The sequence below is a fragment of the Mchenga conophoros genome, linkage group LG16, assembly GCF_057382185.1.
Source record: "Mchenga conophoros isolate Kocher_MC1m ecotype Shallow Benthic linkage group LG16, M_conophoros_male_GT1.1, whole genome shotgun sequence".
Classification (NCBI taxonomy): domain Eukaryota; kingdom Metazoa; phylum Chordata; class Actinopteri; order Cichliformes; family Cichlidae; genus Mchenga; species Mchenga conophoros.
This window is the reverse complement of record NC_140541.1, coordinates 7,856,513-7,871,264: the sequence shown is the minus strand read 5'-3', so window position 1 is coordinate 7,871,264 and position 14,752 is coordinate 7,856,513. Positions and strand designations below refer to the sequence as shown.

General features: G+C 37.5%; 1 protein-coding gene across 1 annotated transcript; it reads left to right on the top strand.

The window, feature by feature from the left end:
* The first annotated feature begins 1,438 nt into the window (after positions 1–1,438).
* Positions 1,439–12,852, top strand: hacd2 (3-hydroxyacyl-CoA dehydratase 2). Its single transcript, XM_085249289.1, has 7 exons — positions 1,439–1,654; positions 3,090–3,207; positions 4,062–4,080; positions 6,652–6,740; positions 7,299–7,420; positions 8,861–9,039; positions 10,249–12,852. The coding sequence occupies exons 1-7, from the start codon at positions 1,530–1,532 to the stop codon at positions 10,329–10,331; spliced, it is 735 nt and encodes a 244-aa protein (XP_085105415.1). The 5' UTR covers positions 1,439–1,529; the 3' UTR covers positions 10,332–12,852.
* The last annotated feature ends 1,900 nt before the right edge of the window (positions 12,853–14,752 follow it).

The window sequence follows — 14,752 nt, the reverse complement described above, 5'->3', positions numbered from 1 at the left end:
TTATTGTAGAGTATGGTTCCCTAAAGCATAAGCACAGGTGTCTATCTAGATGTAGTTCAGGTCAGTTTAACCTCTTAAGAATGGAATAGAACACAATATAAAAGAATGTAATAAAAAAATAGTTTATTGTTACTGAAAATGGTAAAATGCATTAAGTGGTTGGTGGAGTATTTTTTTACACAACTAATTAAAAAAAATAGCTAAATATTACAAAGAGTAAATATATGTAAAAAGCATAGGTGTATATACAAAGCTGGTATATACAAAGTTAAAATTAAATAAAAACTTGGTATTGTAGTAGTGTAATGAAAAATGTATTTCAAAATGACAAATCTGACAAGAACGATTTTGAAAGTTACACAAGAGCTATGTTGATTTTGTATGTTGATTTAGAGTCCAAATGACCTTGGGGAAGAATCTGCTCATGAGTCTGGTGATCTGTGTTTTGAATGACCTATTATTAGTGGGGGCAACAGGTCAAACAGGAGGAATAGAGAATTGAGGAACTAACTTGAATTTTATGATATATTTTGGCTGTGGATCTGTTAGTGTGTATTTGTGGTGTTTGCCAAGCGCAATAAGCAAAAATCATTGTTGGGCTTGTTTGTAGATTTGTCCACTATCAGTTTCACAATCAATTGCTTGGTTGTTTGTGAGAAAATTACTTGCCATTTTTAAAGCAAATTAGTTTCCCCGGTTCTTAAAAGCTGGCCCAACTCTATTATTAGGTTTCTGACTGCTGGTGAAACGTTCAGTATTCCTGAAAATATGTAATAGAATAGAATAGGCCTTTACTGTCCTTGTACATATACAAAGAAGCTGTGGTAATTATGTTCAAAGAAATAAATGCCTAAAACAATAAATAAATAAATGTATGTAAGAATAAGTACGCAAGTAAATAAAAATAAATATAAAGTAAATAAAAATAAAGTAAATAAGATTAAATCAAATCAGAAGGAGAACAATAAACTGGGGGTTTATTAAAGGTTGAATACACTCAGAAGCAATACATAAATAAATAAATATTTTAAACATTGGGTCCTCCATAACGATACTTTCATTGCTGATTAGCAATTCCAAGTCAGAACAATCAAATATTCTGTGCCACTTATTTGCCGCAGAAAATTATTCATTATTTAGAAAACGAATAAGGCAATGTGAAGAAACACAAACCGGGCCCCTGAAACAGGGTGGCACAAACCGCCACCTGCAGTCACAGGACCTGACGATGATAACTCAGTGATCCTGCACACTTTGCGGGCAGTAATTTAGTTAAATAAGGCAAATAAAAATATTTTAAAATAATAAACTTAAATAAGAGAATAAATACATATATTTTTGATGTTTAAAAAATGAATATTTATTTAATTGTTTTTATTTATTTATTTTTAAACTACGCTTCTCAAAACGAAGACGGAAGTGAGGTGGAGCGAACATCCCGTTTCAGTACGACACTTCCTGGTGTGGCCCATGTTCCTTTCCTGACACCCGCCGTCGTTCAGGAGCGGAGACCGTTGATAGTTGCAGTTATGTCGGCAGCTGCTTCGGGAACCAGCAAGGCGGCCCACGGCGATGTGGCTGCGAAGAGAAAGAAGGGACCCGGTGCCCTGGCCACGGCATATCTCGTCATTTACAACGTTGTTATGACAGCGGGGTACGTAGCGTGTTTCCTCGTGCTAATGCTGCTGGGTGGTGGATGATAGAAATGTCTCTGGTGGTGCTGATGGGCTGTGCTAAATAATGGGCGAAGGAGTTCCCCATTGTAGTGTTACAGCGTTAATATTCTTCCAGTTTTTTGCAGTTATTAATGTCATAAACATGCCTAAGCGCGCTAAGGAGAAGCACAACTTTGGACGTTGTTCCTCCTGCATCCAACGGCTTACAAAGATTAACATTAGAGGAGCAACAGACAGCCACCTGGCGTGGACATTAATTGTGACTGACGGGACGCTACTCCATACAGTACAGGAATATTATGACAGATATTCATTGTGTGCGGTTTTTTTTTTAGTTGTTTTATGTCAGAAAGTGCGGATTCACGCATTGGACATGCTGTTTTGTTGGATTACTGAGATTGATTTTTGTTTATTTAGCACCCGCTCAAATGAATGAGAGAGAATTATGAAAATGAAAGAAAGATTATCGTAAATGTTACCAAAACCACATGTGATAGTTTATAATATTAAAATAAAGTAATCTTTTTAAGGACTGAAAAGACAATTCGGTGATTTAAATGAGATTTTTTTTAAACCTACAAATGAGTTGTTGTTGTTGTTGTTTTTTAAAGTGTATGTTTGGAGAAAGAATACGATTGTGATGGAGGTTGTTGTTTTGCATTTTTAATAATGCAAACATATTTTCTTAGCTTTTCAAATGGTAGTTATCTTGAACCGTGTACACAGTAATCCTTTTGCAGATTTTATTGCTCTGATTTTCAGACTGTTGCACAATTGAATGGTGACTTGTTTGCTGACTGTTCCAACCAGTTAGGCCACATTTACCCTCCTCAGTATTGACGGCCTGTACAGTGCTTGCTTTGTGCTGAGCACTTAGGGTGTTTTTTCGCAGGCACGGTTTTGCATATTCAGCCACAGCCGCTAAGCAGACCTGCTCAGTTTCTGCCTAACTGGCCCCAGAGTTGATATCAAATGCAGCCAAGACGGAGATTAAGAGTCATTAAAACCAGAGTGTGAAATGAAACTTTCTCTGAATTAATCTTAACTACATTATTTTTATTTAGTTCGCGTCTGACATTTCCAGCTCAGGGACCAATCCTTGAAATGAGGAAAAATATATACAAAGAATGGTAGCACAAGGTGGTCCAGCACCACCACTAAGCACCCAGTAATAAGACCTCTTAAATATTTTTTTTCTATAACTTGTTACCTGTGTGTGTGTGTTGTGTTTGTCTGTGTGCACATGTTTGCCAAAAGATGCAAAAATCGCAGCTGTTTTAATGGCTGCTTTTGACTGTATGTCACATAAACTACAGACACATCATAAGATGTTTATTTCTACAGCAAGATCATCTGGTAGGCCTTGTTTTTCATTTATGAAGTGACCGCATTGCATTTTCCTCTACTGTTTAGGTGGCTGGTGATAGCTGTGGGTTTGGTTCGAGCTTACCTGGCCAGAGGAAGCTACCATGGGCTGTATTACTCCATAGAGAAACCTCTGAAGTTCTTTCAGACTGGAGCTGTTCTCGAGGTGAGATAACCACTAAAGGTGTGGCATAACTGATAAAAACTGAGCATGCAGCAGGTGTATGGTCTGTTGAATATGTGGTATTATTTCAGAGGTCACTACTATTGCTCATATCAGCACACACTATCAGTTTTGTATGTAGAGACTAGTAATGAGAAAAAAACCATTTTATTAATCCAGCATTAGCCTTTTGACACATATAGGGCAAACTAATAATGGACAGTGTCTAACAGTGTCTTTGATTCTCTTCAGAGTTTGGTATGCCCTGATAACTGATAACTTAACATGCCTCTCCGTACCATGTTGAAGCCACACAGTTAATGACTTAAGGATTTTAGTTTCTATTTTAAGTATTTTAAGATCCTAAAATTATAGTTTGGTGCAAACTACAAATGAATATCATTTTCTAATGTTTTTCAACACTAGGTTAAAAAATGTATGTAGACATTCTTTTAGCCTTACATGTGTTTAGAGTGGTCATGCTAACACACATACTGACCCAGATGTGTGTAGTGAGTGTTAGAGGTGTTGCAGTGATGCTGTCCATACGCACTGTATACTTAAAGTCAATATATTCCATTCATCAAATGACACATGCACTACCGACCTCAGCTTAGTTAGGTGATCAAAAATAGGACCAATGATTTTTGACTTGGTTCAGTGACTCTCAGCATTTTGTTTCAATAGAATATATAATGTATTAACGGGGTAGGTATTTGGAACATTTTTTATAGGAAATCTTCGAGTTCTTCTGCGTATAAACTGGACCAACAGTAGCTAGAGTTAAAAATGTGTCCGTGTACTTTATTCCAGAAACAGATTGAGTCAATTTCTATGATCATTTTCCTCTTTTACAGATACTGCACTGTGCTGTAGGTGAGTTTCTCCTCAGACTGCACCTTCCCTCACTTACACTTGCTTCGTGTCACCAGTGAAGCACAGATTAGATTTAGATCCATCCATTCAGTCATCCTTTTAGGTAAAGCTTCCTCACCAAGTACCCAGGACTAAAGTTTTATATATCTTCAAAGGGTAATGTGCAGAAATGCTTAAAAACAGCTGTTTAATTTTATTAAGCTTCTTTTTTTTAAACAAGGAAGGGAAATTCTTGAACGACCTTTGTTTGTGAGGCAGTGTTAACCTAATGTGGGTTTGTTTGATGGTGGGAAAAGCCCGAGTTCCTGGAGAAAACCCACACAAGCACAGCGAGAGAACACTGTCTGCACACAGAAGAAGCTCCCAGGCGTTAGTCCTTACCACTGAGCCACACGCTGCCCACTGAAACACAGTTATAAATACAGAAGCAAATACAGTGGCTTGCAAAAGTATTCGGGCCCCTTGAACTTTTTCACATATTTCCTCTTCCATATTGTAAGCTAGGTACCCGTGTCAGAAATGGAGTACATTGATTGTTTGTATTTTATAAATTTGATCATGCCTTAAACCCATGGCACATAAATATGTGTATTCAGCGTTTAATATGGTGTAAGTATTTTAGGCAGCTCTCTGATTTTATCCCCAAAAGAGGGAACATCCTCTGGGAGACTGTTTGGTGTGCTTCCCATTAGACCAGTTCCAGATAGTCCAGATCCAGCGAGCATTAAAACTCTTCTAGTGACTCAAATTTACTTCACTTTTTCTCAGTATGACCTTCAGTTACCTCTGCTACAGGGTGAAATATGTTAAAGATGCTGGAGAAATCGAGTATCAGATGTTTGTTGTTTACATTCCGAACAGAATATGAAGTAACCTTGATGGCTGTTTAGTTAATGACACATTTGGGTGGTTTTAAATTTGTAGTTGGCTCGTTTCTTTTCTAAACCAGTGCTATTTATTCCAGAGGTTTGAAAAATGTAGTTTAATTTGTGAAATCTTTGACCTTCACAACCAAGTTAACTCATCTTTACTGGAACACAGACACCCAGTTGCACCTTGTTGTTTGATCCTCAAACACGTCAGTTATTATAACGTCATTTTTTTTACTGGGCAACGCATGTTTGCAGATCTCATATTGACAAATCGGATAACAAAGCTTGATATCTCAGTTTACAGTTTTGACAGAAGACATAATTATGAGTCGTGAAATCGCATTTGTAGATGTAAGTCAGATGTAAATATGTACAGACAAACAAAACCTTTTCACATCTGAAGTGTGTACAAAAAAAGAGGGCAGAGAAGCTGTTTGCTTACGTGGCGTTAATGTGATGAGGAGAGTGGCTGTGGCCCGGTTGGCCACGGTTGTAATGCACAAACCTTTCTCTCCGTTATCTGGGATTTGAAGCTAAAGCTAACTGACCTTTCATACTGTAAACAGGCTACCCGAGGCTGCTGTCCACATACACACACACACTGCATCATCATTTATAACTGTCCTATATGTGGATATGTTACTCACAAAGTCTCTCATCAGCATCTTTCTCAAATGTACTACTTTAAAAATTACATTATTATGATTATTATTATTAGCAATTTTAAATTTTAGTGAAAAGCTACATTTAGACTGTGAATGGAAGCTTAGTCCCACCATAACAACACATGACCCTTGAGGTTCCTAGGAACTCCCACAAAGGTGGTTAGACATTGTGGCAAGTGTTTACATGTCTGTCTGTCACTCTGTGGACACATTTTGTTAGTGTGGTAAAGTCATAACTGTGCAAGGTACCGCCACAAAGCTTTGCAGATGTGTAGCTGAGGCCAAAATGAACGTGGGCTCAAATATAGTTGTGCTCTGATCTATGATTGCAGGGCCGAATATTGATTTAAAGGAGCACAGATGTTAATAAATGGTTCATTGTTTGGTATGGACCTTTGTTTGTGTTACACATTTGTAACTAAGTTGTATACAAAGTATACAAAAATATAATAAAAGTGCTTAATATTTCCTTATAGCAGTTTAAGCCCTTACGTGCTACATACTGCTAGTAAAAAACAAAACAAAACTATACATCAGGACAGGTGTAACACGTTTAATATTCAGAATTAAACTGAATTAACTATTGAAAACAACATATTCTTTCTTCGTCTTTTTTTCTTCTTTTTTTGTCATCACTTAGGACAGATTCATCTATTTTCTTTCTTTCTTTCGATCAAACTTTACTGGAATTGTCACTGGGCAAACAGAGCTCTTGGTGACTGCCATGCATTTGACCCGTACAGAGGAGCAGCTAAAACATGTGACGTGTGAGTTAACACAGTGTACATGCAGAGCGTCTGCAGGCTTTCAAGGTTAACCTGTCTATAGCTGATGGACGGCAGCTGGTGCATTGCAGAAATGTTCCGCGCTTTACAATTAATGTTCTGAAAGTGACTGTGTAGACATGAATAGATTTTCTGTATAGCTGAAAGGGTGTACCAAAGAGAGGACAGTTTTAGTCAGCTGTACTAAAACCAGTAGTCTTGCATGCTTACGGTATATGTTCAGTGTTTGTGTGTTGCCTCATCTCCCAGGAATCGTACCATCCTCTGTGGTCCTGACTGGATTCCAGGTCATGTCCCGGGTCTTCCTCACGTGGGCTGTCACGCACAGTGTCAAAGAGGTACAGCGAGTATATTTCCTTTTGCTACTTGTGTAAACTGAACTTGAATTACACCGTCCTTCTACATTGTTTCATTCACTTAAATTCAAAATTGACCAGCTGATCTACTGTTTGCCCTGTTTGTAGCTTGAAGAGGAGTAAACGAGTAAGTAACATTACAGTTTTGCTGTAAGGCTGCAGGAATGAATCGACAGCATCTGTCTAATCTCTGATGGGTTTTATTTCCTGTTTGTCTGAATGATGATGCACTGACATTTCTCTCAAACTGTTCTCTCTTCCCCTTTACGTGAATGCATTTCTAGGGTGTATTTAGAAGAGTGAATTAATGCATAGTGCGCTTGTCTCTTTAACATAAAATGTACGTTGTTTTTAAAATAATATTTAAGGATAGTGAATGTTGGCCTGCAGTGTGATCTGAGCATCTGAAACAAACAGCATGGTTCTGTGAGGGGGGAAAGTCAAGTTTGGCCTACAGCAGAGTAACTACTGTAACATGATGCAAGGCCGTCTGTTCGCCTGTTCTCCCTCCATCATCCTTCTTTTTCTGTGTGTGCGCAGGTTCAAAGTGAGGACAGTGTACTGCTGTTTGTCACAGCCTGGACTGTCACAGAGATTATCCGCTACTCCTTCTACACCTTCAGCCTGCTCAATCACCTGCCATACCTCATCAAATGGGCTAGGTAAGAAATAATTAAAGAGTATTTTCATCCAATGGAGGACTGAAAGTGCTAAAAGTAAGAATAAAAGATGAAATAATAAACAACAACCTGAACTAAAGTAATAAAAAAGGCATTAATAATTTCTTTAAATTCTTAATATTTAATCTGCTTCCTGTGTTTAAATATATTTTCATCATCATCTTAAGAATTACATGATTAATGATTTTTAAAAAAAATATATTTATTTATGTTTTGCTTTGCATATTTTATTTCATTTTTCTTAACTTGTTTCTCTTTGTTTGCTTATGTTTATTCGTCCTTTTTTTTTGCATATTATCAAAATGATAATATGCAAATTCAAATTTATTGAATTGCATTGTGGCTCAACCTTTTACCTGTTAGTTGATCGATGCAAAGATAAACAGAAATGGCTGACTGGAGTCAGGTCCTTAGAGAACAAAGCCACCAAGCTGCTAATAATGCTTTCAGTCAGGACAAATTTCAATCTGTTAATAATTACATAAAAAATGCAATAAAAATAGACTCCTTGGGTGTTCCACTGTTAGTTCTCAGCCTGTTTTCCAAACAAAATAATAAATGTAATTAATGTAATTAAAGGAAAATAATTGATTAATGTTTTTGTTTACTTGACCTCTTTTCAAACCTAATTCAATCCTTTATGAATGAAAATCTTAAGGTCGTATTGCGTGAAAAGAGGATGCTAAAGCAGTAAGGAGTCGCTGTTCATCACATTACGTCAAACACTGCCAAATTATTTCGTCGATGTCATCAAACATGCAGAAAAGCTTGTGCTTCAACAATTAAAACACAAGCCTCTCTCTGTCTGCATCTACAACCAAGGCAACAGTGGTTAAGAGCCTCCCTCCCCGAGGTCTTTGTTGCTAGGAAGCAAATGGGACCATTGCTATATTGGTGTTCAACTCTGAGTTTGACGTGAGCCCTGAGAGACAGAAATTTGTTGTGCATTTGTGGAAAATTCATTGTAGGATCACGGAAGACAGTCGCTGGGTTTGGAGTGCAAGTTATAGAAGAGACAGATGAAGAGTTTTCTCTCTGTAGAAGACAACATCTTCATTGTGTGCACGTGTCATATTTAATTGCAAACTTTGCTTCTTTCTGTTTAAAACATGTGATTGCTTAACACTTCAATGATTTAGGATCTTTTTGAGTTGCATTTTTTGCACCTGCTGTTGCTTTATGTTTGTGTCACAGTATATATTTAAATCATGTCAATGATTTCTGCGTGATTTCAGATTTAATACTCTAAATGCTGCTTTGCATTATTACTCTTAATGTTTTCTATCACCTCTTACTTAGTGTTTTAGGGAATGATTTACTACGATACTGCTTCCTGTTACTAAAACAGCAAATAAACGATAAAGTGATGAGGCTAATTGTTTCTTTCCCTTCCCCTCTCATTAATAAACCTCTGTACTGTAGGTACACCTTCTTCATCGTGTTGTATCCCATGGGAGTGACTGGGGAACTGCTGACTATCTATGCAGCGCTGCCATACGTGCAGAAGACAGGCCTGTACTCTGTTACCTTACCCAACAAGTACAACTTCTCTTTCGACTACTACACCTTCCTCATCCTCATCATGATTTCCTACATTCCCCGTAAGTCAAAGGCGAGACTTTCCATTCTACCTTGTGTAGTGAAATAGCCCATTGTTCATTTGCAGGTTTTTTTTTTTTTGCATCAGAAACTGATCAATAAATGCCATTTTAGACATTTAGTTTTGAAAAATATTTGCAGACTCCTAATCAAACATGCAGAGCTCCCTGTGGGAGGATTCTCAGTCACATCTTCAGATGGCTTTTTGCATGTTGCAAAGCATTTCTCACTCTCATAACTTCATTTAGAGGCTTTTACTTTTTCACTTAGGAGATGTAGTACTAAAGTGCTAAATTAAAAAAGAAATCAAAAAAAGTCTTCCCTTTTCTTTTGAACAGGGAAGGCAGTTTTGCCCTTAAAACACTAGAAATCTGCTTATGTGTGCGAATTGCACTTAAGGATTCACTACTGTTGGTTGGTGACTGCTATGAGCTGAGTGCTGCTTGTTTGTGGCCACCCTAATATTTACACATTTCACAACAGAGAGCCTGTAAAACTGAGAAAAGAACTAAACATGGCATGAAAAGTTAGGAAATGGTTGGATATTTCTTTGTTGCAATAATACTTCTTGGCAATAAATCTGATGTTGCCATGTTTAAGTTGAAGGTTTCGGGGCTGCAGCTACCAAATAGGATGTTGATGAGTGAGAAGTGATGGACTTATGTTATCAACCTTGTCAACAACAGTGAAAGGGATTTTGGTCCTAGTTGTCTCTGACAGCCCGGTTATTTACGATCTCTATCTGAAGAAAATGTTTTTTGTATCCTAGCAACAACAAGTGCTGAGAGAAGGGTGCTGAAAATGAGGTCATGGCTGCTTTCAGCTGCCTGTGGACACAGACCCATAATGACATAAGCTATTACATAATTAGTGGGGTTTTTAAAAGAAAAAATAAACGCGCATATCAAAGGCATAATTACAATATTATGCACTCAGTGGTCACATTATTAGATATGCATGTGGAATCTATTGCAACTGGTTATAGTTTTCCCCTTTTTTGTGGTATTGTAGGAAATGTGTAGATAGAAAGTTGGTTCATATTTTGTTGTTGTTGTTTAGTGGTCTGTGTGTAATTTCTCAGTGGTGAACGTGTTCTCTTAAGCACTCAACATCTGCACTTTGACTTAACTGTAACTTGAATAGGAGTTGGTGCACTGATCAGCATTTATTGGAGAATGTATTAATTTGTTCTTTCCCCCTGCCTCTCCCAGTCTTTCCCCAGCTCTACTTCCACATGATCCGGCAGAGGAAGAAGGTGCTGGGTCACATAGAGGACTACGGCAAAGTGGAGTGAGCCCAGCGGCATTCAGCAAGATTCAAACGAGGGGGGAGAAAATGAAAAAAGAAACCAAAACATCAAATAAACGAGGAACAAAATTACGCTTATTGGAAACCCGACCAGGTTTAAACTGCCAGAACTGACCTGGCAGACGGTCCAATTATCAAGTAACTTTCTTTAATACAGCCGTTGTTTTGGTTGTACACAAAGAACTGGTGTTATCTTTTTGTTTTGTTTTTTCTCTTTTATATTATTCATGAACAAACTTACAGAGCTACTTTTGTTTAGTCAGAGAGCTTGCAGCTGTGAAGGATCTGTATTTTGACTTGGGTACAGTCGAGCGGCTGTCTGAGCAGTGAGCAGAGCTCCATCACGTAAAGCTTGATTCGAATTATACAGTGATATAATTCATACCTCTCCCCGCTTCCCTTCCCCTCTTTTTAAATGAAACTTAAAAAAAAAAAGTAGAGTAGATTTGTTGCCTCCCCACGACTCGTTTTTTGGTTTCTTTTAAGACGCTTTGCTTTAGAAAGAACGATGTGAAGTCTAATACTGAAAATTGGTGTCTGTAGGATTTGCAGGTACAGTGTTCGTTGCTGCAAACTGTGGTCCAGATGTTTGTGTTCTGTCATTTATTTTATTTAAAGGTTTGATTACATTCCTGATTTAGTTCAATAAACCTTTCATTCCATGCTTGCATGCTTGGGTTTTCCTGTCCATTTTATTCCTCTCAGCCGTTGTTTGCTTGTTTGTGGTTGTGGAGTCTGTCTCAGCTTAGTTTATGTTTACTCTCTAAAAGCTTTAAAAGTTTCCTGGCTTTTCAAGTGATGACTGTGAGCCGTGTCCTTTGATTTCTTCATTGTTTGATGTCCAGGTGGTTCAGACACTAATTCCTGTGACTAGACAAGTCCCGTTTTTGTTTTTTTTCCTGTGCACATCCATCATTTTTCTGCCTTTTGTTTCTTTAATCTGTTGGATGTTTATAGCATTGTTAGCTTCATTTAAATTATACTTTAAGCGTCAAGATTAAAGCATTCCTGCTCCTTTAAGCTCCTAGTGTGTACCCCACCTCTTACAAACACAGTCCGTGTGTCTTAAAGGGGATGTTTTAAAAAGAAAACACTTACAAAGAAGTTATTTTGGCATAAGATACGGGACACTTAAGCAAAAAATAAAAAGAGCAGATAGCACAATCTGTAGTAGCAACAGTGTTTTGGGATGAAATAAGCTTTGATAATGTAAAACTGCATTGTAGCCTAAATATGTGTTGGAGTTTTCACTTTTATTTAAAAAAATCCAGATTGGGGTCTGTGTAGTTTGGTAAATACGCTTGGTGGTTATTATTTATGTAGAGGATTGTAAACTAAAGTACTTTTCATATGTGACAGCTACATGGCATTACAGGAGTAATGATTTTCTCCTGTGGGTTTTTTTTTTTTGTTTTTTTTTTGGACACAACGTTACATTTGAGCATTATGATCCTGAATGCTTGATATTTTCGTTGGACTCAGGTGACTCCGTAACACCAGGCTCGAGATTACCTTTGAGTTAAAACATAATGCTTGCAGTAACTGCCTTTAAGCACCTCATCAGCAAAGCAGTATCAGCAAAAAAGAAATAAGTATTTAAATAAAAACTTCTTTTTTGTCATATCTCTGGTGATAACTAGCCATGCACAGATTTGTTGGTTTCACAGTATCTGAGATTTCTGCCTCCATCACAGTGCATTAGAGGTACTTTGGAGTTTTGTTGTGGTTCCCAGAGAAATGTCACAGAAGCAAAAAAAAAAAAAAGACAAGTTTCCAAGTTATTCTGAATCAGTAATTGATGATAGGTTTTTAAATACACACAGAACCACCCATAGTGCGATGCAGCCCTTAATAAGTTACATGCATGTTTTATAATTCACAGGAAAAAATGCTCCCTTGGTCACACCATGTGGTTTTTGATTTATTGCCCTGATTACTTTTGGAAGTCTGTAGTTAAAATAAAACTTGAGGCTGAAATCTCAGAAACAACTATCTCTTAATTTGAAGGGATTTGTGTACATCATGCTCCATTATGCTGTTTCTTCTAAAAGTCAGTGTCACGGATTACAAACAACACAAATTATGCTGCTAAAGTTCAGCTTGCTGTCACGATCCTAAACCACTCCTTTATCCTAGCGATGTAAGCACCGAGTGGCTGTAATGTCAAAACCAGCCTTTGTTCTCCTTTTATTCCCCACATTATTCTCCTGAAATGATAGAGCATGATCAGGAACATTTGTTGGACATGTCTTGCAGAAGCACAAGTGCAGCTTGCTGTAAAACTGCATGAAAGAGGAGATCTGGCTGTCTGCAGGAATGATGATCTATGTTATTAATCTCAGTTTAGAAAAGAAAGAAAAGACACAATACAGAAGCATGGTGTGTTACTCCAGAATTGGTTTTCCTGAATAAAGTTTTGATACAAATGTTTTGCATGGGGCCAGCAGACTTTGTGCAGGTGTGAATAACAAGTATATATTTACAATAAAGCTACAATATGAGAATCATATTTGCTATTTTCATGTATAAATGCATAAACATGACTACCATGCACCTGTACACAAATAGCCCTAATGGACCATTGATGGTGCCTGTGAATTATAATGCCCTTCTCATAATTTTGGGGGGGAAATGGCTTGTTTTGTGTGTGCGTATGTGTGTTCGCGCGCCTTAATGTACCAGTGACTCACTCATACACTATGTAGGTGGGAACATTGTCTGTTGTATAATATAGCAGCATTGGACGGCTTTACCAGCTAAATACAAGCCAAAACCAAGTTGCCCATTAGCCTGACGCTGTAATGAAAATGGACGGGGTGCATGAAGCTGGGCAGGATAAGCACTAATCAGCGTGACCGCCTTCCTCATTTGCGCTGCTGTTAACATATCATGCCTTTGGACGTGACGTCTGTGGTGCAAATACTTTGCAGGCTTGGGCCCAATCGAAATGAACTGAAAAGTAAGCCTGCTGACACTGTGCACTACTGTCAGTGTGATCTAATGATACATAACATGCAAATATAAAGATGTGCTGTACACAAATAAAAAGCTATATTTATATGACGAGGAAGTGAGTGCAGAGTAAACAGGGGCATTTGTATTATTAAGAATGAAACTACAGACAGCTTAAAATAAAAGAAAGTTGTTGTTGTTTTAAATATAACACATGGACAAAATTTGCAAAATGCTCTCATACTGGATAAATGTTATAATGACCCGTGGGTCTGTCTGTAGGAGGCACGTCTGCTATGGACTCGTTCAGTAACTAAACAGGAAGATTTTTCAAAGATCGAACAATATCGAACCATAGAGGCTGCAATATTCTGTTAAGTTATGAAGAGCTGAAACCTAGAGCCCCAACTTTGTTGTTGTTGTTTGTTTTTTAGTAAATTACAGACTTTCCTAGTGAACTGCAAAATCTCTCAAACCTTACAGCCCCAGCTGGTTAGTGTAAGATATCTGTTAAAAGCAAACAGAAAAAACTGGTATTTCTATATATACAGTCAGGGTAAAAACAAAAGTACAAACTCCACATAAGGGCAAAATGGTCCTTACCAGATCTAAAAAAATAAGTAAATACAACCTCACATGACATTTTACAACATGTGATTATTTCTTTCTTTTACAAAAAGCCAGGTTACAGAAGCAGTGTGTGAAAACCAAAGTAAACTTTTAAAGCTTCAGCAGGAATTAAGAGGTAAGTAGCAGGTACTGCTAAGCAAATGCACTTAATTAACAGATCATAATTTCACAGCTTGCAGCTCTGAAGCATTCAGGTGTGTGCCAACACAATGTCAGTTTGTGAAATGCTGTGCAACCTTCAGAGGGCTGTGAATGAACGAATGCCTGCAGATTTCAATGCACTGAAGCGACATTGTAAAAAGAGAGAGGGCCAAAATTCCTCCGCAATCATGTGAGAGACTGATAAAGCCATACAGCAAACCAATCATTCAACTTGGTGCTGCTTAAAGTGTTGTACGAGGTGTTGATGGGGAGCAGTTAGTTTTCCACACAAAGCTTCTGCTTGGCTTAGTTTCTGTTAAATAACTAATGACATAATGTAACATTATAATATATAATGTTTTGTAGTTTATCTGACATTATATTTACCTTTCAGACCTGGTAAGGACCACACGATTTTTTATTATGTCCTGGAAAAAAACACAATAACAACAACAACAAAAACTTTCTGCAAGATGTGTATGTAAATACCATCACTTAGCAACAGCAAAGGGCCCTGTCAACTGCTACAAGTGTTAAAATTGTTGATGACAGCTGAATACGAAATGTTTTCTTTTACATCAACATCATCAGAAATATCAGCTTTAACGATCCCCTATACTTACATCTTTCTCTGAAGGTACACATTTTAGCCAATACAACCAAAACCTAAGTACTGATACTTGC

Coding starts and splice junctions, on each gene's coding strand:
- hacd2 (XM_085249289.1), top strand. CDS start 1,530: ATGTCGGCAGCTGCTTCGGGAACCAGCAAGGCGGCCCACGGCGATGTG. Junction 6,741..7,298: donor TCACGCACAGTGTCAAAGAG/GTACAGCGAGTA, acceptor GTGTGTGCGCAG/GTTCAAAGTGAGGACAGTGT. Junction 7,421..8,860: donor TACCTCATCAAATGGGCTAG/GTAAGAAATAAT, acceptor TCTGTACTGTAG/GTACACCTTCTTCATCGTGT.